This window comes from Hypomesus nipponensis, chromosome 19 (genome assembly GCF_054491055.1).
Source record: "Hypomesus nipponensis isolate SF chromosome 19, ASM5449105v1, whole genome shotgun sequence".
NCBI lineage: Eukaryota > Metazoa > Chordata > Actinopteri > Osmeriformes > Osmeridae > Hypomesus > Hypomesus nipponensis.
In genome coordinates this window covers 2,826,560-2,854,559 of record NC_140379.1, presented here as the reverse complement: position 1 = coordinate 2,854,559, position 28,000 = coordinate 2,826,560, and the positions used below count along the sequence as shown (strand labels likewise).

At 45.7% G+C, this 28,000-nt stretch overlaps 1 protein-coding gene across 2 annotated transcripts; it reads left to right on the top strand.

Annotated features, from left to right (window-relative positions):
• Window positions 1-3: 3 nt before the first annotated feature.
• Window positions 4-27,982, top strand: rhpn2 (rhophilin, Rho GTPase binding protein 2). 2 transcript variants are annotated; one of them, XM_084682891.1, is made up of 15 exons: window positions 4-192; window positions 4,968-5,083; window positions 11,792-11,920; window positions 16,304-16,379; window positions 16,815-16,892; window positions 16,998-17,122; window positions 17,458-17,624; window positions 19,258-19,445; window positions 19,806-19,962; window positions 21,005-21,124; window positions 21,406-21,600; window positions 22,072-22,148; window positions 23,540-23,686; window positions 24,888-25,043; window positions 25,690-27,982. In XM_084682891.1, exons 1-15 carry the CDS (start codon window positions 127-129, stop codon window positions 25,951-25,953), a joined length of 2,061 nt encoding a protein of 686 aa, XP_084539017.1. In that variant the 5' UTR covers window positions 4-126; the 3' UTR covers window positions 25,954-27,982. The 2 variants fall into 2 exon arrangements, with proteins under 2 accessions (XP_084539017.1, XP_084539016.1); XM_084682890.1 differs by having other exon boundaries at window positions 19,806-19,968.
• Window positions 27,983-28,000: the final 18 nt, after the last annotated feature.

Sequence of the window (28,000 nt, the reverse complement as noted above, 5' to 3'; positions counted from 1 at the left end):
GAGCGCCACGGGTAGTGACTGAGTTGATATTACCAGGGAAAAACACACCTGTTGCACAACAGGCTATTCGCCAGCCTTCGTTTGCCTGAGTTTCTTCCAAGCTTGAGCTGTGTTTGAAACTTCAGAATGACGGACGCTATTTTACCGAATCAAATCAATGGCCGAAACGGCGAGAATGGCTATTTTAAAAAGGTGAGTGAAAGATGAACTTTGTGAATGACCTCAAACGCAATGCCCAGCAGGATGCGAGAAATAATTAACATCGTTTTATATTTCTTCTGTTAAACTATTGTAACCGATTCCTAGATTGTTCTTAACTAAAACCGCAGCTGATATTAATTGTAGCACAATTATTTCCCTTTTTTTTCAACTCAGTGGTTTGTTGCCAAAACAGCAAAGTCTTATTTTAACACGAGCATAGGCTATAACTGTTTGTGTCAGTAAAACAATGTTGGATATTCGCATGATTTATTTCAATTCCATGATCAACACAAGCCTACTAAATTTTCACCGGATCTTAAGTAAAACACACATTATTTGAACTCGTTATAACAGTAAAGACTAATTAATCAAGAACATTGCTTTATATCGATTCGTGTGTGTCACTGACAAGTTAAACCACGGACGGTTATTTTTAAGACACCTGTCAGTTTCAGGTGTTGGTTATCGTGGGGGTAGCGTGATAGCCTCTTGTCCAGGCAGCTTTACATTGGGTATTTGTGGAATGCTAGAAGGATATGCTTTGAGGTGTGTCTGGGCTGGGTAGTAGAATGGAGGTGGGTTGCTGACAGAAAGTTCTGGATGATAAATCCATAGTTAGTTTTATAATAAATAGAATTGCTTTACAAGTAGTCTCAGTTTATGGAAGGTATGGCCAGTCTTGTTGCTTTATAGACTGCAACATGTGTTGCCATGGTATTGGCCCTTTGAAAGTAAGTAGTATAGTCCTCATGTCATCATGTACACTAGTTTATTTTCTAAGTAACCTAGTTTTGTATACACAGCCTATTTGTCCAAACATTCTCACTTAAATTTAAATTGATTTTACAAGCAACTCCCTCTGGGAAACAAACTTGACTGCTGTTCCATGAACATCCAGCAAATATGTGTTCTGTGTGCCGCTGTTTTCAGGAACTGGACTTGCACTGCCACACATTTGTTCGGGCACCCGAGTGTTTTCATAGTCAACCATGTTTAGATGGGGTCCTGAAAAGGCCCATTGTTTGGGTCAAGACCCACAATTCTTCATGTGAACTGTGTCTGGCTTCGGTCTTTGTGAGGAACTTCCTGTGTGTATATAAAAAAGTCAACGGGTGCCAGTTATGTGTCTGTTGATGACAGTCTGACCATTACACCTTTCTCTCTGTCGCTCTGTCTCTCATGCGCCCTGTTATCTTGTCTCTCTTAGTCTGAAAACGTTCAGTTGTATTTCTGCACAATATTGTCAAATTTTAAACCAACAGAAATTATCTCAGGGCCCCAAAGCTTGCATAATTTACATTTAGTAATTTAGCAGACGCTCCTATTCAGAGCGACTTACAGTAAGTACAGGGACATTCCCCCCGAGGCAAGTAGGGTGAAGTGCCTTTCCCAAGGACACAATGTCATTTGGCACGGCTGGGAATCGAACCAACAACCTTCTGATTAATAGTCCGACTCTCTAACCGCTCAGCCATTTGATCCCCATAATTTCAATGAACCACTAGGCCAATGTGACTTACATTACTGCTCAGGATTTCCCCAAGGTAAAGAGATTTTGTGATTTTGAAACTGTGTTTGGTTAGCTTTGGTGGAATTTTAGCTAAAGTGAAGCCCTCCCTTTCTGGTGAAAATGAGCTCACTGATTTACAAGCCTGCTCTCTACAAGCGAGACGTGCTCTGGGCTGATAGATGATCCTGCGAGATGTAGCGGTTTTGATGAAGCTTTCCCAAGCTTCGGCCGTTTTCCTGAATCATTTTTATTTGGTAGCCAATTGGCCGCGAGAGGTAGTATAACCGCGAGATGGAAATAAGAGGCCGAATCTGCATGTTTCTCTTTGCTTCTCAACCAGACTGACTCCAGCTTTTTTATCCCATTGACGTAGCATCTGCCCGGTGGTTGTCACAGACCCAAGCCACAGAAACAAATTGACAACATGTGTCCTGGCTTGCGACCGAGTTTGCTTCTGCTATCTGTTTTTAGTCGGAAATACTGTAAAACTACCCCCTGATGGGTTTATATTGCAAAGGTAAAAACGTTTTTAAAGTTGTTTTTTTTCATATCCAAGAATGGATTAATTTCATCTTTGTGAGATTGTTATGGAAACAGGGAATTTGAACAGTGCAAACATGCTCATGGGTGGAGGGGGGGAAGAGGCCCTGGCTTCTTGCCACCTAATCAGCCCTTTTGTAACTTGCCAGGGCATATCCCACAAACCACCTCTCCATGCATGTTCTTTATGAACAGATACAGTTACGCAACAAGTTCACCAACCCATTCAGCTGAAAAGAAAACAGAAGAGAGGTAGCAATCTGTGCCGGGACTTGCAGTATTTGAAACTAATTACTAGATCAAACTGCAGGGCCTGTGTCCTGTCGAGGGCTTTGCTGCAGGGCCTGTGTCCTGTCGAGGGGTTTGCTGCAAGGCCTGTGTCCTGTCGAGGGGTTTGCTGCAGGGCCTGTGTCCTGTCGAGGGCTTTGCTGCAGGGCCTGTGTCCTGTCGAGGGGTATGCTGCAGGGCCTGTGTCCTGTCGAGGGCTTTGCTGCAGGGCCTGTGTCCTGTCGAGGGGTATGCTGCAGGGCCTGTGTCCTGTCGAGGGCTTTGCTGCAAGGCCTGTGTCCTGTCGAGGGGTTTGCTGCAGGGCCTGTGTCCTGTCGAGGGCTTTGCTGCAGGGCCTGTGTCCTGTCGAGGGGTATGCTGCAGGGCCTGTGTCCTGTCGAGGGCTTTGCTGCAAGGCCTGTGTCCTGTCGAGGGGTTTGCTGCAGGGCCTGTGTCCTGTCGAGGGGTTTGCTGCAAGGCCTGTGTCCTGTCGAGGGGTTTGCTGCAAGGCCTGTGTCCTGTCGAGGGGTTTGCTGCAAGGCCTGTGTCCTGTCGAGGGGTTTGCTGCAAGGCCTGTGTCCTGTCGAGGGGTTTGCTGCAAGGCCTGTGTCCTGTCGAGGGGTTTGCTGCAAGGCCTGTGTCCTGTCGAGGGGTTTGCTGCAAGGCCTGTGTCCTGTCGAGGGGTTTGCTGCAAGGCCTGTGTCCTGTCGAGGGGTTTGCTGCAAGGCCTGTGTCCTGTCGAGGGGATTGCCAATTACGCTACGTTGTCTTGTCTGTGTGCGGTTTAAAGTACAAAGGGGTGTAGGCAGTTTGTTCAGGGTTTCTGAAGACCCTTGTCTGGATCTTTGACTGGGAGCAACCAGGAAACGTGTTACTGGTCCTTTCTGTGGCTAATGCTAGGCTAAGTCATCACCTTGAGGGTCGCGGCAAGGTTTAGGTTAGCTGTAGAGCTTTGCTGGGAAATAACTTGTGATGGCCATGGTTTCAAAGTGACATGGTGCACACACACACACACACACACACACACACACACACACACACACACACACACACACACTGGCTACTTTGTTTGGCACCAGATAGGATTCACAACTTCCCTCTAGGGAATGAAGCACAAAGTGACAAGTGTCATCGCTGATCACTGCATGTCACACAGTGCACTCAAAAGAGGCCTAAGTCAAGACAATCGATTTGATCAATTTTATATTGCTGCTGAAACGTTCTTGTTGGGTAATATCATTACCCGACATTGTGATCGTTATCACAATGATGACGTCATTCTCACAAACAACACCTGAGAGAGACCTTACCTGCCCTCTGTGATGTAAGTAGTCTATTTACATAGTTGACCACACCCTCTTCAAGCATGTGTTAGTGCTCAGTCATTGCGTCTTTGTTATCTGCATAATGATCTCTCCTTTTTCATCAGTTTCACCCTGCCAAGGCACACCCCTTTATGTCATGGGTAACTGAGTGATTAACAACGCTGTTATGTTTGATTGTAAAGTCATTATGTGTGTTGAGATGTTTGTCTATGGGAATTGGTATGGTTGAAATTATAAATATAAACGTGTCGTGTTGAGTTTTGAGCTGACGAAAAGACAATCTGTGGGAAAGATACAACAAAATAATAAGAAAAACAAGCTGATAACACATTTTATGATCTATTTTTAAGTCACTGATACACTGTGTAAATGCTATACCCAACTGACCATTTCCCATGACCTCACCACCCAAGAATGCTTACAATGGTTGGCATAGACCCCAGGTGGTGTAACAACAGCAGTCTATGACGGTATGACTTGCTGGTTATCATCATGCCCCCCCCCCCCCCTAAGTGGACGTTCTGTACAGGGCACACCTATGCCTGACATCCAGCCCTGCCTGAGTCACACATTCAGAAATGACGTCTATGCATGTTGCTATATCTCCGTCTCTGTTTGTTGACATAAGCTGGGCAGCGTTGCTCTGATAGTTCAGGAACAGTCCGACGAGGGTGCGGGAGAGAGATGGGGGGGGGGGGGAGGAGGAGGAGATCAGGAACAGTTTGCCTTGTTCCTAATGACAGTGATACCCAACATGTTCTGAATGTCTACAAGTAAATCTGTAAATGATCAGCGTCAGCTCTCAATGAGGTGAGGAGTTGGCACACTGAGTAACCCATCAATGCTGACCGCAGGAAAGAATACTAACAGATTAGCTAACAATTTACGGACACTAACACAATTTATGTCCACGCTGTCGTCAAAAAAAACAACGATTTGGAGTGCCTGTCGGGGCCAGATTAGTACCCCAAAGAGCTTGTGTAACCTCTTTATGTATGTCTACCCCCCCCCCCCCCAATTCTCCCATCCTGGGCACGTGCCCCGGTTGCTCATATGGTAGATCCAGCCTTGGTCCCTGTAGGTCTGTTCAGGTTGTGATGTTTTGCTCTGTGATCTCTCCATAGGGTTGCAACCCCTTTGCCCAGACGGGACGCAGTAAGCTGCAGAACCAGCGGGCGGGTCTTAACCAGCAGATCATCAAGCAGATGAGGATGAGAGCTGGGGCAGAGAACCTGCTGAGGTATGTTCTCTCTCTCTCTCGCTCTCTCGCTCTCTCTCTTCTACTTTGTAGTCCTCTATCTCGCTCTCTCTCTCTCTCTCTTTGTCTTCTACTTTGTAGTCCTCTTTCTCTATCTCGCTCTCTCTCTCTCTCTCTCTCTTTGTCTTCTACTTTGTAGTCCTCTTTCTCTATCTCGCTCTCTCTCTCACACCCTCTGTCTTTGTGTCACTCTCCATGTCTTCTCTATGTCTCTCCATCTCTCTCTTTCTCTACCTGTTACATAAGAGCTAGTCCGTAATCCAATGTACTCACACTCTACCCATTCATGCAGAAGAGGGGCGTTTGTGAGGATTAGACAGTTATGTCGTCTTCGGTGACTTGTGTTTGAAACTCCTGTCAAACTAAGTTGAGCTGTTGTTGTCTTGCTCTCACTGTCTCAAAGTTGACAGCAAAGTTCCAGACGTGACTTGAGGCTTCTTGTGACCAAACAAAAGGAGCAACACTTTGACAGGACGCTCAGAGATCTTTGTTATTGTTGAGAGTAGACTTGTATGACAGACACTAGTCGGCTGAGCTTGTTTGTTTGTGAAGGTGTGTGTAGTCTTCCTGCGAATGTTTTTATTGGTGATGCTGGATGAACAATCCTGTTAAATCCTTGTGCTGAGTTGTGAATAGGTGAAATAACACGTGTCAAAGAAGGTAAACTTTACATTTACTTGGAATGCGAATGTTGTTCAGGTTTTTAGTCGGGACATTTCTGAACATATCTTCACATCAGTTCCCGTGCTTTTAAGAGAGGGAAGAAAAGGACCTGCTGCCCCCAGGCTGATTTAACAACCCTCCACTTCTTTCCTCCGGCAGCCTGGATGCTAGTCAGACTGGCCGTCCTTTGACTGTCCCTGGTCTGACTGATCGTGCCGTGTCAAGCCAGCAGCCTTCAGCCCCGATTTATTAGCGGCTGACGTCTCAGAAAATAGTTTACAGCCGCAAGGCAGACAATAACATTGTGGTAAAGAGACATCTTTTTTTGTTCCTCCCTCCTGTGCGCATCTGCGCCTCCTAAATCCAGGCACAATAAACACAGGGAACCGAACCACCTGCCTTATCAGCGTCTCCGGTGATCAACTGTTTAGAGTGTTGTCAGTTGCCATGGCACCCGGGTTAGGGCATGAGCTCTCTGGGCCTGTGTGTGTGTGACAGCTCTGTTGACGTCAAGGCTGCAGCAGCTCCAGTGGTCTGTATGGAAGTGCGACACAGCAGGCAGTGGTTTTTACAGGGTGGATTGCCCAGTCGCCCCTTTCCCCTCCTGCTTAGTACACATTTGCTTGCTCTCGTTCTCCTCCAATTGTGGTTCCTTGGTTTGGCTTCGCTCTCAGAGAGCTGGGAGGAACCCATGAGAACAGGCAGGGGTGTGCATGCATGCAGGTCATTATGGCTGGGGCTGGGGCTGGGGCTGAGGCCAGGGCTGGGGGTTGGGGCCGGGGCTGGGGCCAGGGCCGGGGCTGGAGCCAGGGCTGGGGGCTGGGGGCTGGGGCCGAGGCCAGGATGAGGTTGGGTTATGGAATATGGGGATGTTTGGCTAGCCAGCAGTGTCTAGCCAAAGCTAAGAATCTAAAGACTGAAAGCAGCGCTAACATCAGATAAAGTCATAAGAGCTGTCTGTATTAAAGCGCCCCCTCTGTAGGCTGGTTGACCTGAGGGCTGAGCTACCTTAGTAAAACAGTGAGGGGAAATTGTTAGACTTTGAGGAAACTACATGAACTTCTTGGCCTTTACCAGTCTCTAAGACTCCCTTCATAAGCCAAGATTTGATTTAGCTGTGTCGTCTGAAGTTTTTTTTTCTTCCCCCCCCCCCCCCCCCCCCCCCCCCCGTTTAAAGCAGGCTTCAAAGTAGACCCTACCCCAAATTACATTCAATCGCCTGTTTGACAGGAACACTCAAGCTACTGTATAGTGGCCCATTGTAATTCTGAACTCACTATTCAGAATGCTCACTATGCTCCTTCTTATTAATGGCTCATTTAAAGAGATTTGGATTTTCGCTCCTTTGCTCCGACCAAAACCCAGACAAATTATGGATCAAGGGGTGAAGGAGAGTGGGGAAACCAAGTCCTAATCCTACTAGACTTAGTCTGTCACTAAAAAAGGGCCAGACTCTGTCCGCAGACTTCCGTCTAGACTCCCAGACATGTCTTGTGTGTCTACCTTTTATCTTAATACGCATCCAGCACGTCCAAACATTCCCTGGGACCAACTGTTTGTGACTTTTTTTACTTTTCATTTGCGTGAACTGAGATGATAATTTGTATTTAGCAACAAGAGGGCAATTCAGTCCTCTTCACGCCATGGATATCCTTGAAGGTGACACGTTCATTTGTTTCCACCTTCTGCTATATTCAAATCAGTTTAGCTGACAGGCTCGCTCTTTATAGATCACTATGGAAACAGGAAGAAGTCGCTAACCAAAACCGGCTTAGCCGGTGGTTGACAGATTTGCCCACAGTATTTCACAATGTGGACAGGTAAATGTTTAGTGTGAGACACAAGAAGAGTATTAAGTGGGTCCAACTCGGCGCAGTCCTCTGGGTTGCATACCTTAGCCTGGGGGCTAGGAGGGATGGAAAGTTAAACTTGTTACTGATTGCAACACACACAAACACACAAACAAACACACACACACACACACACACGTTCAAAAGTCAATAGCCCAAGAGGCCAAAAAAGGCCACATCCATATCTTTCTTATTTCCGCTGCACATGCACTGAATTTTCGGAATTTCTTTTTGTATTTAATAAACAAAAGAAAATAAGAAAAAATAAAAGTGTCCGGTACATAATCCATCTCGGGAGATTCAGGGTATGTGTGTCGCAATTTTGAGTTTACAACATGATCAAACTAGACAGAAGTAAAGGTCGTACATCTTTACATCTGTGCACTTTTTAATTTAGTAACCACCTCTCATTTCCTCCTCCCATGTTTGGCCATGGTCTGTCTCTGTGTGTGTTAACCTTTGTGTGGGGTAAGTGAAGAATCCCTAGTCTTTGCTGGAGAGCGGTGGAAAGCTCTCTCCTCTATCTGACTTTGATTAGGCCTATCAGAGCCTGAGGCTGGGTCAGCTGTCAGGCTTCAAAGACAGAGCATTCCTCGCAGTATTTCACTGCCCCAGCCCAACGCTCTGCTGGTCTGGGATGGTGGTTTGCGCTGTGTGTGTGTGTGTTTCTGCCAACACATCTGCAGCACAGGGAGGAAACAGTGTTTTTTGAGTTTCAGGTATTTTGTATTCCTTACAAAGTTTATTTCGTTTTCTAAATGGAAATAACAAAAAGTTAAAAAGACAAACTAGCTCCATTACCTGGGAACCAGCCTAGGGATTTTTGTGTTGCGGGTCTGAGTATCTTCAGTACAGAGAATAATCTTGTGTTTTACCTTGGTGCACCGGTGGAATGTTCATGAAAGCATATCTGGTCAAAGGCAGAGAAGCAGGTGAACTACAAAGGTGACCTGTTTGACAAAGTGCAGCAGATTCTTGAAGTCCCCGCCCACTTTAGTAAGCCGCTTTTGACTTGGCTCACCTTGCTTTTTTTTTTTCTTTTACTTTGCTTCACTCTCTATTTCTTTGTTTTTTTCTTTCACCCCCTTTCTCTGTCTCTCGCTCTCTCTCTCTCTCGCTTTCTCCCCCCCCCCTTCCCTCTCGATATGAGTCAGGTGCTTTGAATGGCTCCTCATTCCTCAGCCCCAGTCTTGTTTTAGTCGGAAGTGACTCAATACATCCAGACCAGACCGGTCTGTTCAAGCTAACCTCACTGACAATCATCCACTAGCTACAAAAAAATAAATAAAAATAGATTTCCTCAATTGCAAAACTGAAAAATAAATGCAGATTCGAAGGAAACAGTGGTTTGATAAAGTATTACTAGATAAAAAGTGTGGATATAGACATGTATACATACATGCTTTACAGTATATCTTGAGTGGGTTCATTCCTGTCCCTCTTGGCCTCAGTCTTTCTTTCGCATTCCCTCGTCATGAACGGTTCCCATGAAGGATACTTGACGACCACCTCTTTGAAAAGAAAATGGTTGAAAAAGCACCAAAAAAAAAGCAAGAACCCAAGCGAATGGGGAGGCCATGCGGTTTGAGAGAGAGAGGGGCAGATAGAGGGATGGAGAGAGGAAGGGGGAGAGGAAAGGGGGGGAGGAAGGGAGGGGGAGGAGGGGTGGGGGTGGATCGGGAGATGGAGCCGATTCTTTGTCGCTCGCCACTGAAGGGAAGCACATACTCTAGGTGATTTACTGACCCTAAACAGCTTTTGTACTGACCGTTCTGCTCTGGTGACAAACGTTCCCTGGCCTCGCCGATGACCAATTAGAGACGGAGGGGACGGGTACAGGGAGGCCTCTGAGAGGACGGCGGGCGCACGGCCTTCTGGGCCGTGGCCCCGGAGCCGCGAGGGGCGACTCTGGAGTGGGTATCTGTCTTCTGATCTGGACCTTTGGGTCAGCGTGGGGGTCCATCAAGTGAGGGTATCGTCTGATTAGTGGAGAGCAAGCTGTCAGGGTGTGTGTGTGTACACTTTACTGTTGTACCTTCTCTCTCTCTCTCTCTCTCTCTCTCTCTCTCTCTCTCTCTCTCTCTCTCTCTCTCTCTCTCTCTCTCTCTCCCACACTCTTTCTCCTCTCTCTTTTTGTCTTCTACTTTGTATTCCTCTTTCTCTCTCGCTCTATTTCCTCTCATTCTGTATTGGATCCCCTGTGCTTTAGAGGCCACACAGTGTGTTTGAGTTCAGATCAAGTCGTCCATCTTTGTTCCTGGTGGTCAGACCAGCTGGTCTTGGCCTGTCCAGGAGCAGTCAAAGTGTCCATCACTATTAAGAACCCATTACGGGCTCCGCAAATATTGACCTGAGGGATTTAACGAGGCAGCCAGATGATGATGACCCTTCCCTCCCACACACACACACACACTTTCTCCTGCTCTTTGACCTCTTATCTCTTCACTTACCAACGTGCACTTTTACTGACCACAGACTAGTCAAGGGCCTGAAGAGAGACAGAAATCGTTCAGCTTTGCCTTGATTTCCCACTCACTCGGGAAACCATTTTAGGAATTTTCTTAAAAGGTTTTAGTTGACTTATTGATCTTTTTAAGTCTTTGTATTTTCCCTTTTATTTTTTTAATTTGTTGACACAATGTGATTTTTGTCAAATCATCTGACAAAGTCTCCCGCCAGTTTTCCTCTCCATAGTTCCATCTTGTTCTCACGGGTCACAAACTCAATACAATCTACAAAATAACAACCTGCTATCACTCACAAACCCCCAGAGGCTTCCGTCTTGACATCTGCATGTCACACCTCACATCTAATAGCAGGGCAGTCCTCCAGCTTGCCTGCCAAGATGGGGCGACTTGTCAAGCTTTTTGGGCAAAAGATCGGTCAACTGCCTAACGTCGCCTCCAGGATGATTTACACAAAAGATGCTGGGAGGTGGGGTGGGTGTAAGAGATGAAAGACCATTGGTTAGGTGTGTGACGCTAACTGCAGGTTACGGGACTTTGAAGCTAAGGGTATAAGCCGTGGGACTGTCTGTCAAAATATCATGGCTGGCCATTATAATGGAAAAGTCACTCCTTGGCAAGGTTGGACCTGGACCGCAAAAGTACCGCAGTCTAATTCTGTCCCGAGAACCACCTGTGGAAAAGGTTTTTTTTTTTTCTTCGTTTTTCACCCAAATTTACGAGGCGTTTTGTTTCTGCAGCTGTGGAACATGTTCAGACTCGCTTGCTTCCTTTGTTTACCTTTCAAGCTTCTTCAGAGCACCAAACACTCGTACAGAAGACGGTCGGCTCTGGGAATGGATACTTTTGTTAGATGGGCCCAATCAGGAGGTGAGCCGTGGACTACAAATACCTCGACCGAGAATTGCACAATGGTGGCTTTATCTCCTCCAACTTTGTTAGAAACACACACTCTGACACACGCACACACACTGTGATGTGTCACAAATAGGGACAATGTCATGCTAATGTCAGTCCTTATCCAAATCTCCTCTCTCGAGTCTGACTGCACAACACATCCGCAAAACAACCGACACATGGGGTCCTGCTGTATAGTACGTTTAAATACAGTACATGTCAGCTCCACTGACATGGGAAAGGGATTTCCCAAGCTGTACAGATAGAAACGCAGGTCTCCAAAGCAGCTGTTGAAATGTGGACCGCTGAGACATCACTTTCAGTCCATGTTTCACCGCCAGCCGTGGAATCTAGCATCTTTTCATGAAATGTTCAGAATGTGAACGCTCTGGGCTGATGAGGGGAACTACCGGCAAGGTCGACATCAGAATGGGACTTTTCTGATGGGCTTTGGACAGGGAGTTGGGAGGTTCTAGCTACGCCTTGTTACGCCATCATGTGTATGGTCCAGGTGAAAACAGGAGTGGTGTGAGACAGGGTGGCAGGGGAAAGAAGGGGTGTGTGTGTGTTAGGGACAGTGGGGGGGGTTCGCATTATGACCTGTCAGGGAGACTTCGGCAAGGGGGGGGGGGGTCTGTTTGCTGTGACAGTTCAGGGCTAAATGTCAAAGTTTGTTTTGCTAATGCTAATACTTACCTCTTCTCTCGCTTGTCTTTCCTCTCTCCCCCCTTTTTTTTTTTTATTACCCTTCTTCTCCTCTCTCTTTCATCTGGGCCCTCTGCTCTTCCCTGGCTCCCGTTCTCTGCCGTTTCCAGGGCGACCTCCAACAACAAGGTGCGTGAGATGGTGGGTCTGGAGCTGAGCTACGTGAACTCCAACCTGCAGCTGCTCACGGAGGAGCTGGAGGGCCTCAACAGCTCAGTGGAAGTCTACCAGAACGTCCAGTAAGAACATCCCATTTATTTACATTTAGTCATTTAGTTCTTTTCCAGAGCGACTTACAGTAAGTACAGGGACATTCTCCCCGAGGCAAGTAGGGTGAAGTGCCTTGCCCAAGGACACAACGTCATTTGCTACGGCCGGGAATCGAACCTCCAAACTTCTGATTAATAGCCCGACTCACTCACCGCTCAGCCATCTGATCCCCTCGTTCTATCATTTCCCTTAACCACCCCCACCCTTTCCACCCTGAACGTGCTCAGAGCACTTTGGAATAACAAGGCTCGGCGCTGGAGTGGTTTAACAGCGATGCCCTTGAGGAACGACCTGAGAGTGGGAAAAGTCACGTGACCTGCAGACTTGTAACCGGTAGTAACAGAGAACTCCTTCTCTGTGAGGACGAAGCACTGATTTAACCGTGCGTTGTGATATATATATATATATATATATATATATATATATATATATTATATATATGTATATATGTATATGTATATGTATGTATATATGTATATATATATATATGCGACTACAGTAAATCTGGCATGGTTTTAAAAGAAAACACTAGCAGAGGCTGCAGCAGAGACACACACACAGACACACACACCGCTATGGAATGCCAGACCAGCGAGGGCTTTCGGCGTGCTGTGATTAGAGCGACACACCACAGCAACTCTTGAGGGCTCAACACAAACACAATGGACTGATGACAGAGTAGCAGCAGAAAGGAGGAGGGGCTGGAAAGAGGAAGATAAATAGAAAGACGGCGAGAATGAGATGAACCAACACCTCCTTAGTCTTAGAGGCTAGTTTACAGAGAACCGGACAAGCTGGTTGCGAGAGACAAACATGCCCTACTTAGAACGCTCTAGATCTAAATGAGTAATCAACCCCCGCCCTCACACACACACACACACACACTCACCTGCAGGTAGACACATGTCACACACAGGAATACGTGATGTATTCCTTGTATGGAATACAAGAAGTTGTTTTTCATTGCAGCGAGTCCCTAATCAGATTTCAGGTGTTGCAAACTTGCTTCAGTCACGTTGAGTGGTTCCTTGCAGGCCATCAAGATTAACGGGAACATTTAGCCTACTGCATATCTACATTCAGTTTCACAGTTAGCATTTCAAGAGGACTTGAAAGAAGCCCATAACTTGTATTCAATTCCAAACATGTGAAAAGAGCAACGCCCAATCAAAACCAATTAAAACGTCACAAAATGTTTTTTAGGGGGGTAATTTCTTTACTTTTATGAATTAAAGAAATCTAAATGGTTTTGTTTTGCATCATGGAAATGTAAGTTGTGGCCTTGCAGCACGCATCAGTTGTTCCTTCTAGGTGATCCTGCATGGCTGAAGAGCCACTTCACCCTTCCTGTCTAAGCCAGCTATCAGTATGCAACCACACACTTCATCAATAGACACCATGTTTACCATGGCAACTTGGAACACAAGCGCCTGATTAGTGGTCAGATGGTAGCCATGGCACCGTCACTGAAGAGTCTCTCTGGAGACACGCAGTCACGCTGTTCCTCTAAACCTCCGTAAAGTTGAAACCGTGGCGTCCTTCCCGCTGCTTATATCACGTCCGATTCTGCCTCTGAATGCCAATTAGTTCACCGCTGAGATATACCTAATACTCTGTTGGCCTACTTAGGTTTTCTGTCTTTTCGTTGTTCCCAACATTGTTTTTGTGAGTAGGGGTAAGATCTGCCAATGGCCCTTATTCAAACTAAATCACCAAGCTCACATGCGCAGACCTCCACTTCAGATCTTCCCGCACAGCCCTTGGTGAATGTCCAAGTAGACCAGTGCTGAGGATTTGGCGCATTTGAAACTAATCCAATGTTTTGTTTACGTTGTTCACAATCTCCTTTTCGTTGAGTAACATAACTATTTTCTGAACCACCACCACACATCAGATGAGTGCTGTATTCTTTTTCCCCCAACTCTTAGATGGGCTCTTAGACCGACATAAAACGCTTGCTTCAAGTCTTTAACCTAATCCTTACCTTTGGGAAACCGCTCTACCAGTCTCCTTACAGTCATTCTTTCTGATCCCAACTCCATCCCTATAATTTATATCACTGGTTCTTTCTTCTTTGCCGTCACCATCAGTGTCCATTTAGGGACCCTGAGACCGCTAGCATCCCCATCCAGAAACAATGACAGCAGCTGAAACTGCTGTCACATGGCCTCCATTGTGTGCCTGTGTGGGAATACCAAAGGGCCTTGAGAGACTGCAGTCCCTCGTGAGCCAGTCTATAAACAGGTGTCAAGCCATCACGTTGTATTCACGCAAACACTGTACAAAGCATAAGCATGTACTCACCCTCGCACCCCACAATGACAGGCATAGCCTCATTCTACCTGCCTGAAACATGACCTCATTCTGTAGTTGGCTAAAGAACTACTGAACAAAGGATTGCCTCTCCATTTCTTGGCTTCCCCCCCCCCCCCGCCCATTTGTTCAGTGTTCTTTTGTCTGTTTTGGCTATCTTCGATCGTGCTCGTTTCATCATGAGGTAATGAGTAAGAAAATCACGGACGGCGATACTGTATACTTGGTACAGTATAACAATATTGATAGCGTTAGCTGTTTACGCTGTCTCGAATTGAACCATGTCGAAAGGTATTTGACGCGATGAATCATGCTAATAATGTGGTACTTCCGGAAAAACTCTAAGCCCAACATAAAAAAAGCAGTAATAATTCATGAGGGTAGTATTAGAACACATTATCTCGAGCAGCACAACGGTCTCATGGTCTAATTAAGACCAGACGCGGTAGACAAGAAGAAGCACTCAGCGATGAAGGTTAGCTAGCTAGTTCCTTAGCGGCCTTTGCCTCAAGTGCTCTCCGAAAAAATGGGCTGCAATCCAGAGTTAAGAATGGAGAACCTCAGTCTGTCTAGTAATGAGCGTCTTTACTCCCTCACTCTCCTCTTCCGCCTCACTAAAACAGGAGGGGATCTGATTTTCAACTGTCCTCGAGGCATAAAACTTCACTATGTTTATAGCATATCCGGCTGTAGCTGATGAAACAGACTTGTTAAATGAACTGGCCATGTCTTTAACAGTGTGGATTGTCAACAGCTTTTACAGAAGTGGGCAGTGTAGGCTCTTGCCAGTGGTAAAAGAGTCTCTGCTTTCTGTCTGAATCACCAACATGTTGCCAAAGAAGGGGAGTCTAGACCTGAAATTGACCTATGGAGGCTCTTAGCATTGCTAGAAAAAGGGAACTGACCTTGAGATTTCTGAATGCTTTCCAACTCCCCCCAAAAATTCTCCCGACCCAAAGTTTTTTCACCTGCATTGCTCCCGCTCCCCCACTCATCATTTTTCATCGAAACAGTGGAGACCAAGAGCCAACGAAGGAATTAAGGAGGGAGGGAGGTGGCATAGCAGAGCAACCAGATGAAAGAGGGAGGAGGAGGAAGGCCAATAAATAAATACATGACTGTAGGACAGGAGTCGGAAGTATTTGCATGAAACAAACCGATATGCATCAACTAACGCTTGTAGTTTTGAATCCGGAATGATGTTGGACAAGTAGAAACCCCGCCCAAAATATGGCAATTAGTGTGCAGACGTCCAAATGCAGATACAGTGTGTTTACAACTCTTTCACTGGGTGATGTGTCGTTGCAAAGGAATCCAGTTTGGTGGATTTTGGACGAAGAAACCTAAACTAATGACTCAATAAAAAGATCTCTCTTCCTCCCTACGCAACTTGCTTGCTTGACATTTTCCATAACCACTCTGATCTGGACCATGTATTTGTCAGATGATATTTCCTCTCTCTTTTGCCGATAAGTACATTTATGCATTTAGCAGACGCTTTTATCCAAAGCGTAGCTCTCCCTGCTATCCATCTGTCAACAAGGACAAACCAGAACCAGATGCAGGCAGTAAATACAACATCGGGCTGTTTCCTTACTGACTGATTACCTCTGGGGATTGTCGCCCGCTAATGATGGTCCAAGCTGTGTTCTGCTGTTAGTTGTGGCTAGGGCTTCGTTTCATGTTTCAGCCAGGCGCTGTTGTGGACTAGGTGAAAATACTTGGCCGAAGCTTATGAGCTAGCTGAGGGCTGCCCATGTTTGTCTTCAACACGCATCTCTTCAATTCCTAAAGATAACCCCGAAACTGAAAACGGTTACCGTGTAAACTTTGCACAAGAGAGCAAACAGAGCGTTCTCTCCTTGCGGTTGGTTTGGGTGGATAGACCATAAATAACTTTTTATTTTCATTTGTCAAAGGGTGTTCGTCCTCGGCTAGTACAATTCTATCGTGTACATCTCCCCCTGACCCCTTTGCACTAGCTACACAATACATGGGCCTTAATTCTCAATATTTGTTGTCTCCTTATCTGCTTACAGAGAGGCAGAAAATATCCCTCTCATTCCCCTGGGCCTAAAGGAAACCAAAGACGTCGACTTCTCGGTCATGTTTAAGGTACGTGGTAATGTTTTGCAACCACATTTGTCTTTCTCTCCACATATCTCCTTGACCATCTATCCCAAGTTGCCACTATCAGTTCTATGACACAACATCCAAACCTTTCAAAACTAGGTCAATATTTTTAATTCATGCAGAAAACAAAATAGCTCAGTGGATAGCCAATAAAACCATTGTTCACAAATACCTCTGTGTCACGTTTGTACCGCACAGCGTTTGTAATAGGGATCCTGGTGGTTCATGTTTGTCAGACTGTCACTCACAGGCAGGTTAAATTCCCTCACCTTAAAATATGCTAATGACAAGGTATTGTTTTCAACCTGTCTGTCTGATTTCAATTGTCCTAGCTGGAGGAAGTGTGAGGTTTTTTTAGCTTATAATAGACTAGATGAGGGCAGCTCCTTTTGACGATGAGTCTGTTTGTTTTGGTAGGACTTCATTCTTGAGCACTACAGTGAGGACGGTGCCAACTTCGAGGAGGAAATTGCAGACCTCATGGACCTGCGACAGGTAATGCAGCATGACACACCTGTCAACTTTGATTCATTTTTTTCCTTCCTGTCAAACTGCATTTAAATATCACCTATCGCTTAACGATTAATTCATCTTCAACAGGCCTGTCGCACACCCAGTCGCAGCGAAGCAGGGATCGAACTCCTTGCAAAGTATTTCAGCCACTTGCCATTGCTGGAGAGTCGTTTCTTCTCTCCCACCCGCCAACTGGGCATCTTCTTCACATGGTACATTCCCCCTCATCAAACACCCAGCAAAGACCAGTGAATACAGTGTAGCAAAGGGGGAACCTCACCAGGTTCCAATTGACCTTGCCCCCTTCAGGACCCATAGTCGATTCAGCCGTGACTCTGCAGTGATATGGTTTAACCAGGGTCGTTTAAAGACGAAACAACCAAAAATACTTGCGTAGAATGCATGAAACTAGTTTAATTTTAAATTAGTTTCATTAAAAAAAAATAAAAAAAAGTGGATAGCCGCCTTAATAAGAAGGCATGTTAGCGAGAAGACGTAGTCGAGGTGAAAGTCACGTTCTCACAGTCGTCCGTGTTGCCGCCTGCAGGTACGACTCCTTCACGGGCGTGCCAGCGTGCCAGCAGAACATCTCCCTGGAGAAGGCCAGCATTCTGTTCAACATGGGCGCCCTCTACACTCAGATCGGCACGCGCTGCAACCGCCAGACACAGTCCGGCCTGAAGGAGGCCATTTCCGCCTTCCAGAAAGCTGCAGGTGAGTCGATAAATCCGTCGACACCGGACATAACCACGGCCTGGTTTCAGTCCTGGTTCAATCCAGGAGTTCCCTACTCAGGAGAAAGCCCTGACATCAGTTCAATGATCAGAAGAAGTGTAATAGACACATACTTTCTTGATTTGATATGGCAAGTTTAACTAGTACAGGAGAGAGGTAGTTACGACCTGTAAAAAAAAAAGTAGCTTTAGTGTAGCTTTGCGTCTACAGCCGTCTCTTCTTCATAGCTCCTCACGTTTCTCACAGTGACTCGTTCACCTGTGCAGCGGAGTGTGATTCACCGCTCGCTCCGCTCAGGCTCTGACAGACAGCCAGCGTTTCCAGGAAACGAGCGTTGTGAACGCCTGTTGCAAACACGGCTCGCTGTGTGAACCAAAAGTCACAATTATGTTTCAGGCCCGTAAACGAGGGAAACAGAGCGAGAATCCGAAAGCAACAACAACAACAAAAGGGCCAGGTGCCCTCTGGCTAAACTTCCCGTGTGACTTGTGAGAAGGGCTGCCTATACTGTAAGGCTCAGTAACGTATAGCTCTCAAACTAGATTGGACTGGCTTGAGCCACACCTGCACCTTAGATCATTATAGCATCTAGTTGCCCCATTGTTGCTTAAGACACTCAACCACAATGAGGGGAGGAGGGGGCCATGCAGTTCCACCCAGGTGACACCTTGCTGCTCCAGTATTTTGCGACAAAAGTGCCTCTTATCTTGATGAGAGAAAGAAAATGGCCTCTTTACAACGCTGCAGAAACCCAACACAGTGTCTCCTGGACCTGTTTTTGCCTTCGCTTCGCTGCTTGCCAGATCTTGATCATATTTTGGCTGAGTTTGTGGAGTTTGACACTATAATAACAGCACAGCACTTCCAGCTATCCCTAAGAGATGGAAGATCTCTCTCATGTTCTAATTTATACTTGTACAGAAACAAGACCTTTTATATTCTTGTGGGAATCCACCTCTGGCATGCAGAGCCTATAATCACGTCGGATGAGTGCAAATCAATCATGTCAACTGTGTGCAAGAGTCAGTTTCTTGTTAGACAGACCATGAACTCAGTGACTTTAAGCCAGAGAAACAGGATAATACGGAAAGAGAAGGTGGAGGGAAAGATAAGAAAATGGCAGGACTAGATGATCTTGAACAGAACCACATACACTGTGCAGAGGACAGCAGTCTGTTATTAAGATGTTTGTACATCTTTTATGCCAGCGCTGTAATCGTCAATATAAAAGGGAGGCATCTTCTAGCAGAACTCCAACTTCTGTTTCAAATAACTCAGAAGTCAATGCGGCTGAAGACCATTTTTAATGTTTCCGTGAGCTTTTAAAGGCCTCTGGCGCGCTGTAACTCAGTAAAGGTCTGCTGTGATGATGATGTTCTCCAGGGTTATGCTGTTAAATCTACATACCCCATGAGGAAAATGTAGAATGAAGAAATGTGTTAAAGTGCTTTTATCCAAAGTGACGTACGCAGGTGGATTTAAACCTCTGGATCTCCAGTCAGATGCCATAGGCTAACCCTAGACTACTCAAAACCCACTAAACTTACTAGGAAGCACTAACCATAACTCCATCTTTTGCCTCTGCCCTCCCTCCTCTCCCACGCCTCCACAGGGACTCTGACCCACCTCAAAGAGACGTTCATACACACCCCCGGCTACGACATGAGCCCTGCCATGCTCAGTATGCTGATCCGGATGATGCTCGCCCAGGCTCAGGAGTGCCTGTTTGAGAAGATCGCTCTGCCGGGGATCCGCAACGAGTTCTTCTCCCTGCTGAAGATGGCCCAGGAGGCTGCCAAGGTACACACCTGTACACACCTGCCACGCTGAGTCACTGACGGACCATATCACACTCACTACTACTAATAAAGGCCTTGGGGGTGAATTTTAAAATGACTGTGTCAATTGCGCAGTTAACAACTGGTAACAACTGCTGCTGTCACCTAGGGTTGAATTGGTCCCGTTCCGTCGCATTCCTACAAAGGATTTTCTTCGTCGATGGTTATCGGTGCATTCAAAGCCTCCAGCTTAGAGTGCGCCCCCATTAAGAAATAGTGTTAACGTCAGAAGAAATGCCACTCGAGTCTCAGGTATCCCCAGAGCGCCTAAAGACGATGTGTAATGTACCCATGGTAACCTTACCTCTCTGCCCTCCTGCAGGTTGGAGATACCTACGAGCAGGTGCACCAGTCCATGAGCCAGACCCCCATTAAAGACAACGTGCCTTTCTTCTGGTCCACCATGGCCCAGGTCAAGACCAACCACTACCGCTCATTGGCCCACTACTTTGTAGCCACCGCGCTATTGGACCACCAGTGTAAGTGTAAGCCAATCGTGTTCTCTCAATGCAGCCAATCGTGTTCTCTCAATGCTATATATAGAGGGGAATAGTAAATTGCCTCATGGCTCTTGGGTAATAACACTGACTGACAGTGCAGGACCTTTTAGTTAATCTCTGCTTTCCCGCTCTCTGTGAATATATCCGGTTCCATGGGCCTGTTTTTGAATGGACTTTCAAGTTCTCCCTGGAGCAGAGGGCTAGACAGTAGTTGGGACGTGAGGTGGGAAGAGTTTCCGTTTAATGAGAACACTGTTACGTAACGCAGTTGTGAAGTGCCAGTGCAACCCTCCCTCGCCTCTTTCAATGAGCGCCCTTGTCCTCTCGCTGAGAGAACACGGCCAACTGCCATTTAGGAGAGCGATAAGGGAAATCTCAGCCTATCTCTGCTGTAGCCGGTACAAGGTAACAAGATGGAACGGAGGGCTGCGGTTATGTAAAGGTGCTAGCTGTAACTGAATGGCACACGAGGAGGATAAGCCTACTGAGCTCCCAGTCAGGTGAAGTGTTGTCAAATGATTGCACTGAATTAAGCTACGAAATAAAATATTGTTGCCTACCGGTGAACCAACATTTTGAATACCAGTTTACATTACATTTACCATTATGCATTTAGCATACGCTTTTATCCAAAGCGACTTCCAAAAGAGAGTTTACCAATCCACTGTATACGAGCTAACCAACCTTCGGAATGGCAGCACGGTAGCCCCACGGGAGTCAGGTGGCTGAGCGGGTAGAACATCGGGCTAGTAATCTGAAGGTTGCCAGTTCGATTCCCGGCTGGTGCACATGACGTTGTGTCCTTGGGCAAGGCACTTCACCCTACTAGCCTCAGGGAGAATGTCCCTGTACTTGCTGCAAGTCGCTCTGGATAAGAGCGTCTGCTAAATGACTAAATGTAAATGTAAGCCCCACCTCATGAATGTCACTTTTGTTGATGAAAAATTGTTCTTGATGACTTGCCTGGTTAGATAAAGGTGAAACAAACAAAAGAATCCTAATAGTCCATCTGTGCCTGCAGTGAACTCCAGTGATGACGAGGACCAGCAGGAGAAGGCTCTGTCCCAGGTGTACGACTCCATGCCAGAGGGACACGCCCCGCTGGACATCCTGAAGAAGACGGTTGAGCGCAGACGCATAGGTGAGGAGAAACACGCTTCATGCCCAGAGCACAGAGTCACACCAGGGGGTCATTTACGGTTTCACCTGTTTCTTTACACCTTCATGTTAAGTGAAGCACCTTTTTTGGTATGACTTTCTTATGTATACAGTAGGTACATTAGATCACGTACAGGTAGATGGTAAATACATTAGATCACATGCAGGTACACAGTAGGTACAGGTATACTTGTGTTTTAATGTAGATGTTTTCCCGTGGTACCTTTTACCGACCCTCCCCGTCACGCTCTCCTCCGACCCCAGGTAAAGCCCACCTGCGCAGGGCCATCATGGGGCACGAGGAGGCCCTGAGAATCCACAGCCTGTGCCGTAACCTGCGCAAGCTGGACCTCCTCCACGACATCCTACAGGCCAGTCACAAGCGTTCGCTGGGGAAGTTTGAGGAGAACGACACCGAGGAGGACTTTACGGATTACCAGGAGGCACCCGACATCATCCGTGAGTGACCGTTGACATTTTGCCGTCACAACGTTTTTCTTTTTTTTACAAAATTTGACATGTGAAGTGTTTAATCGTTGTGTTTAATGATGTCACAGGGTGGAAGTAAATTATTGCATAAAAGAGAAAATAAATTCCGTCATTAGTCTTGACTCTTAAGAGCACGTAATGTCAATCGAGATAGGCTATCAGCATTCGTTAGCAGCAACAGCTGTTTTGTGTTGATGTGTGTGTTTGCCTGGAAATTAAATCATCACAGGCCTACCCTATAGAAGGTTTTCACCGCCGACTGCTTGATAATCACCTGAGATGACTCTTCCTGTGCAGTTCAATGTACACCAGGCGTAATGTCTTGTTTGCAGTCATCAGTCACGCAGTTTATCCTGTATTACTACGCCAACAAAGATTACCTCATTGACAGTGTTGTGGTAACAAACAGAAAGATAACACCTTATTTCTCCTTCCCTACAGCTAAAACCGAACACAAGTCAGAAATTGAAATGCCCATGTCTACAAAGGTGAAAGTCACTGACTTTTTCCAAAGACTGGTATGTGGGTTACTAATATTTTTCCATAACATTGTTTCTTTAGCCATGTTATTTTTGATGTATTCAAACCTCTGCATTAGAGCTCTAGAATATGTGCCTTTTTAAGATATCTTTATTTTATTTTTTGGGGGGGTGGGGGATAACCCTTTCTTAGGACTGTCTCGAGCTCCTATGCTGGTTTAGAATACTGTAAACTAGAGTTGATTCTGGAAAACTTTGTCGCACTAAGATGAACTTGAGGTAAACTTTCTTGGAATCGTGCTACAAAGTTCTCTAGAAACTCCCCTTGGGGCATCAAAGGCATTACTAACATTAACCATGAGAGAAAAAAAAATTCTTCAAAACTGCCTTGCGCTCCTTCTAAGTTTATTTTGGTCTTGCTCAGAAACATAAATCTGGTTTGTGAGCCTGTTAAACTTGCAATTATAAACGTTTCCCGGGATTGCGAGATTTATGGAGGTGACCGGGTGTGCCTGTCGTCATGGCGACACACCCCCAGTCACTCTGATAAACCTGTCGGCCATGTTTGGGCTGTGCTTCTGGACACGACAGTGGGGAGTGGTCAAGGTTACTGTCAGGTTCAGAAAGCCAACCTCATCTTTGTGTGAGTCTAATCACTTAGCATGGTCAGGCCATTAAAGAGCCTACAAAAGTGGCAACTACCACCAAGTAATTAACAAACCAAAACTGAACAACAATTAAAAGCAACTCTTAGATTAACAGTCTGTTCAGTTCCCAGAACACATTAAGGAATGCTAATAGATATATATATAAATATAGATATATAATATGTATTCATAGGCTTTTGTATCGCAGATGTCTTGCCTTGGTTAATGCTAGTGATATAACCAAGATTTCATCAAAGTAGTCCCTCTGTATCTGGAACAATGAGTCTAATCTGAGAGTCTTAATGTGGTGGTATCTGATTCCCGTTACCAGTGGGAGCTGAATCTGGGCAGGTTTCAGACCGTGTCAGAGAGGATTTGAATGCAGCCTTCAACTTAAGAACCTTACAATGATCTCTTGTCTTCAGACACCACACAACATTGTTATGGCTAGATGAAAGTCCATTGAATTCAATTGGGAATAACCACCCTGTAATTTCAAAACATTATCCAAGCGTATACGCATTATCTCAGCAGCGTTCCCAATATACATCACATATCAAGACCGTGGGAAATTATGAATGTGAGGCATTCCGTGGCCACGTTAACAATGGCAGTGTTTGGGTCAAGACCACTCTAAGGTTCTTCTCTAAGGTTCTTTTGCGGGGCCTATCTTTACACGACAACCTCTCTGACGGTGTTGGACCCAGTGTTCAGGGAGGGGGGGGGGGTGTCCGTTGCCGGGGTGACCCTACTGAATCCCGTGTCACTTCCTGTTCCGTCCAGGGCCCCCTGTCGGTGTTCTCTGCCAAGCAGCGCTGGACAGCTCCGCGACCCGTCAGGCTGCGTCTGGAGGATCGAGACCTGGGCTTCACCTTGAAGGGGGAAGCTCCTGTACAGCTGGTGTCCCTGGACCCCCTCTGCCCAGCCGCCGTGAGTTCTAACCCACTTTCACACTCCCAATAGGGGGGAGTTATGGTGACGCACACATTAGGTTAACCGTAGAGGTGATACACAAATGATTAACCAATTGAGTTGAAAGGCTAACTGAATTGTATAGAGGAGCTGCCATAGCCCTTAACACGTTTTTTGTCCTTACATATTTACTAAGGACGTCTGGTAAGTTTCCATAAGGTCAACTGTTAAATAGTAGTTTCCTTAGTCATTCTGACAGAATGGGTAGCAGTCTTCTGAGAGTATGATTGGGTCTTCATTACTGGTCCGTAAGCCAGAGAGTTGACTTCAAACAGATCTTTGCCAGCGCCCTGGGGGCAATGTGAAAGCACTTTAAATTAAACTGAACTTTTTAATCGCGCACAGTCATCATAGCGTTTCCAAACAAATGGATTCCTATAAAGTTGCTCTACTGAGAAGCGGAACTTTGTGATAGAACTCCTCTTTTGATGTCCGGGGTAATTGAATTAAAGTTTTGGAGCCGTCGGCGTCTGTAGTTCTTTTACTCTGAATGCTTATCAATGGAGAGTAACAAAGCACAGGCTCTGATCAAGCTTAGCAGGCTGTCTGTAGCTAAGGATCAGGAGCTGTCAGAGCTGTGCAAAGCCTCCCCCCTCAGGACTCTCAAGCCATTCCAAATCTTGTATGACTTTAAGACTGTGATAGATCGATCGTTTCTTTTGAGTTTATGTGACTTTGCCCTGGCCCTTTTTTCAGAATAAAAGCCGCGGGGTGACATGGATTAAGTTATAAAACAGACTCAGTTGCCTGTTGATTTTAAAGTCACGGTTCCCATGGTTGATCAGGTACCATTCAGAGAAACATTGTAACCAGCAACAAAAACTTGCTCCCTCCACCCTCCTCCAACCATGTTTTTGTTTCACGTATCTTGCCCTCTGCTTAAAAATAAGTGTTTTCAACGGCGTGTGAAAGATATTAGCCTAGCCCTCTGTGTTTGCAGTACTGAACTGCACAGTACCACTGATCTTACTCAAGGTTGCATCAGGGATGTTTTGAATGGAGGTGAGACTGAATCTGTTGGCCTTCAGATAAGCTCCTGACTGTAAATATTTGTGCGGCGATAGCAGGGAATGTTTTTCACTGGGGGGGTTGGGGCGGTATTCTTGGGCACCTCGTTAACCTTATCCCTCCACCTTCACGGTTATCTGTACTTTCCCAGGCGGACGGGCTGAAAGAGGGAGACTACATCGTTGCCGTGGGCGACACAGACTGCAAGTGGATGGGCGTGAGTGAGGTGATGCGTCTGCTGAAAGATGTAGACGAGGAAGGGATTGACATCCGCGTGGTCAGCATGATGGACAGCGGCATGGCATTGGTAAGCTCTACTGCCATCCCCTGATTAGCCCATCCTCATTGGCCCTCTGTCTGATTGGCCCCTCTCTCTGATTGGCTCCTCCTTATGATTGGCGGGCCCTCCCTATTATTGGCCCCTCCGATTTCCCTTTTAACTCTGTCAGGGTGTTGACAAATTCTTCTCTCACTGAAGAGTTTCTCTTCCTGTTTTGGTCTTGACTATATACTGTATATTAGCCACAATGTAGCCACAAAAAACGCACTTTAACTTCCACACACGAAGCAGATTGCTGTACCATATGTGTGACAGGACCATCTGTTCCTCATCAGGACAGTAAACCATAGCTCCCAGAGTAATCCTTGAGCAACCAGTTCAGAATGATCCTCCGCAGTGATATCTAGACTTGCAGCACAGGCTACTTATTGAGCTGTGTCAGGTTTCCTTAACTGACCTTTACATCTCCTCTTCCTCCTCCTTTCCCCTTCTCCTTCCTCCTCCTCCCTCTCCCCTTCTCTTCCTTCTCCTCTCCCTCCTCCTCCTCTTTCTCCTCTCCCTCCTCCTCCTCCTCCCCTTCTTCCTCCTCTCCTCCCTTCTCCCTCCTCTCGCCTCCTCTCCCTTCTCCTCCTCTCCCTCCTCCACTCCATCCTCCTCCTCTCCCTCCCTCCAGCCCACCAAGAGTGCCACCTACTGCGGTGGGATCCCTAAGACCTACTCCATGATCTGCCTGGCCTTCGACGACGACGACAAGAACCCCAGGGTGCGGAAGGTGTCTAAGAAGATGTCCTTCCTCAACTGGGGCTTGAAGAACAGGCTGAAGAGCGCCAGCACTCTCAGTCTTCCCACAGCGGACTATTCTGGCTCGCTGCCCTGGAACAAACCCTGCCCCACCTTCCCTAGCTCTAGCTCCTACAACGACAGCGCCCTCTACTAACTCTCCTCCACCCACCACCGGACTGTACGCACACACACACACAGCCAACCACACAACAACAAACTCGACTGGGATAATGGAGTGTTGGGAGTAACGCGTCGAGAAATAACAAGGAGAGCTCCGTATGAATTGAAAAGATTAGAGGAGGTGTTTGCACAACGTGACAGTTGCCATTTAGTTGCTCTGTGTCAAGCGGGTGGGTTGTTGCCAAACGCTATACCCTATGCGTCGCCTTCCTGATTGTTAAGAACTGATAAGGAGCTGAAGAACAGTGGGTAAAGTTGCACAGCAGGACTAACTGGTTTGGCCTTTGTTACAGTGCAATTACAGTAGGTATTCAAGCCCCTATGTAGTCCCTTATGTGCAGTACTTGTGTTTCCACATACTTTTGAAGGATATGGTTTAAGGTCACATACAGTGCCAGAAATATGTTGTTGTTGTCATAGAGGTATTGGTGATCATGATCTTTTAGTCAAGATTGAATGGATTTTAACTGGAGACTTCTTTTTGTATCTGTGTTTAAAGTTAGGTGAAGGAAACATGCTTTAACCGTGGAGTCTGTGTTTTTGCGCTGTAAGCTGCTAAAACATGTTTTGTATTTTGTGTAATTTATGTGTTTAAAACAATTGTCAATTAAATAAGAACATTTTTGGGGGTGTTTTGCCAGATTAACAGAAAACAGAACATTTGAATGTGAGCTGTTTGCCTATCTGGTGAGGAGGGAGAGAGGAAGGTAGATTTACCATAAACCAAAACTATGTGCCATCAAGAATCACATGTACCTTATGTTACCATATGCGTTACAATAAGTAATCTTGAAAACACCCACTGGTCAGTGACCTCTGAACCCTCAGTCATGCCCTGCTGACAGACATTGGTTAGAAAAGCAGAAACCTGACTTTGATTTTCTTTGAATGTTTTTGTGTTACTGCTTTTATGAAGGACATTTTATATACAGAAGGGAAGGTAATGTTTTATCCATATTTGTTTTTCATGTGCCAGGTTAATAATATCACCATGTGTGGATTTAGAAAAGTTCACAATACCAGCATTTTTTCTTTACTCACCCATGGATTTATGAATTTCACAATTTATTTTCCAGCACTTTGCCGTGTTGGTCTATTTCATTATCTACAAAGTAGATTATTATACACGTTTGATAATCAAATTATTTATATAATAAAATAAAAAGGAAAATAATAAAAATGTTACGTGTACATTTGAACTAGTTTCAGGATGGTGATCTGTATATTGGTAGAAAATCATACTGTTGCAAAATACAGTCTTTTGGGTTTGGTGGACCTGCTCTACTTCTGAAATAATGTATATGATATATAATGTATATGGTACTCGTATGTCTATCTATGGTATTTTCAAATGTCTCAAATAACGTTTTACTGATCATCTTTCAGGAAACATACTGGCTATTCTACAGAAGCAGCACATTGTTCAGTTCATATGTTATCTTGGTCTTAAGATGGTACGGTTATTAAAACCCTTTTGTAATCTGTCAATCTCTTTACTGAGATTGATGAATTGCGGGAATAGAGGTCTTTCTGCATTGCTTGCAAAGTTGTTGATTTAACTTGTTCTACTCGTATAACCTACCTGTGTATAATATTGGGTTTAAAGTGCCATTAACATGAAGGAAAATTAATCTAATGAGCACAGTGAACGTTCGTATTCGTATTCATCGATGTGATTCAGTCTTCGCATTAAGTATTAACCTTGTTGCTGTCTTTTAGGAGCTGTGCACCTGCGCAGTCCTCAATGTTGTACAGTACATGCACGTAGTTGCACATGTCAATCCTAATATTTGTTATTTGTACATTTTATGTCCACCATCACCTGTGGGTTTATGGTTTAGCCCATGACTTCCACGAGATGAAGGACTCCTGCTTCCCTTGGTACTTTGGCCTACTGCACAATACTTGTGTTGACACGGCTTGCTATCGATCGTCTTTTGTCGTTTTCCAACTGTGATGTGTGTGTAAAGTTGAATCTCAATAAAATAAGGGGGATAAACTTATATCGTGTTTTTTCCCCT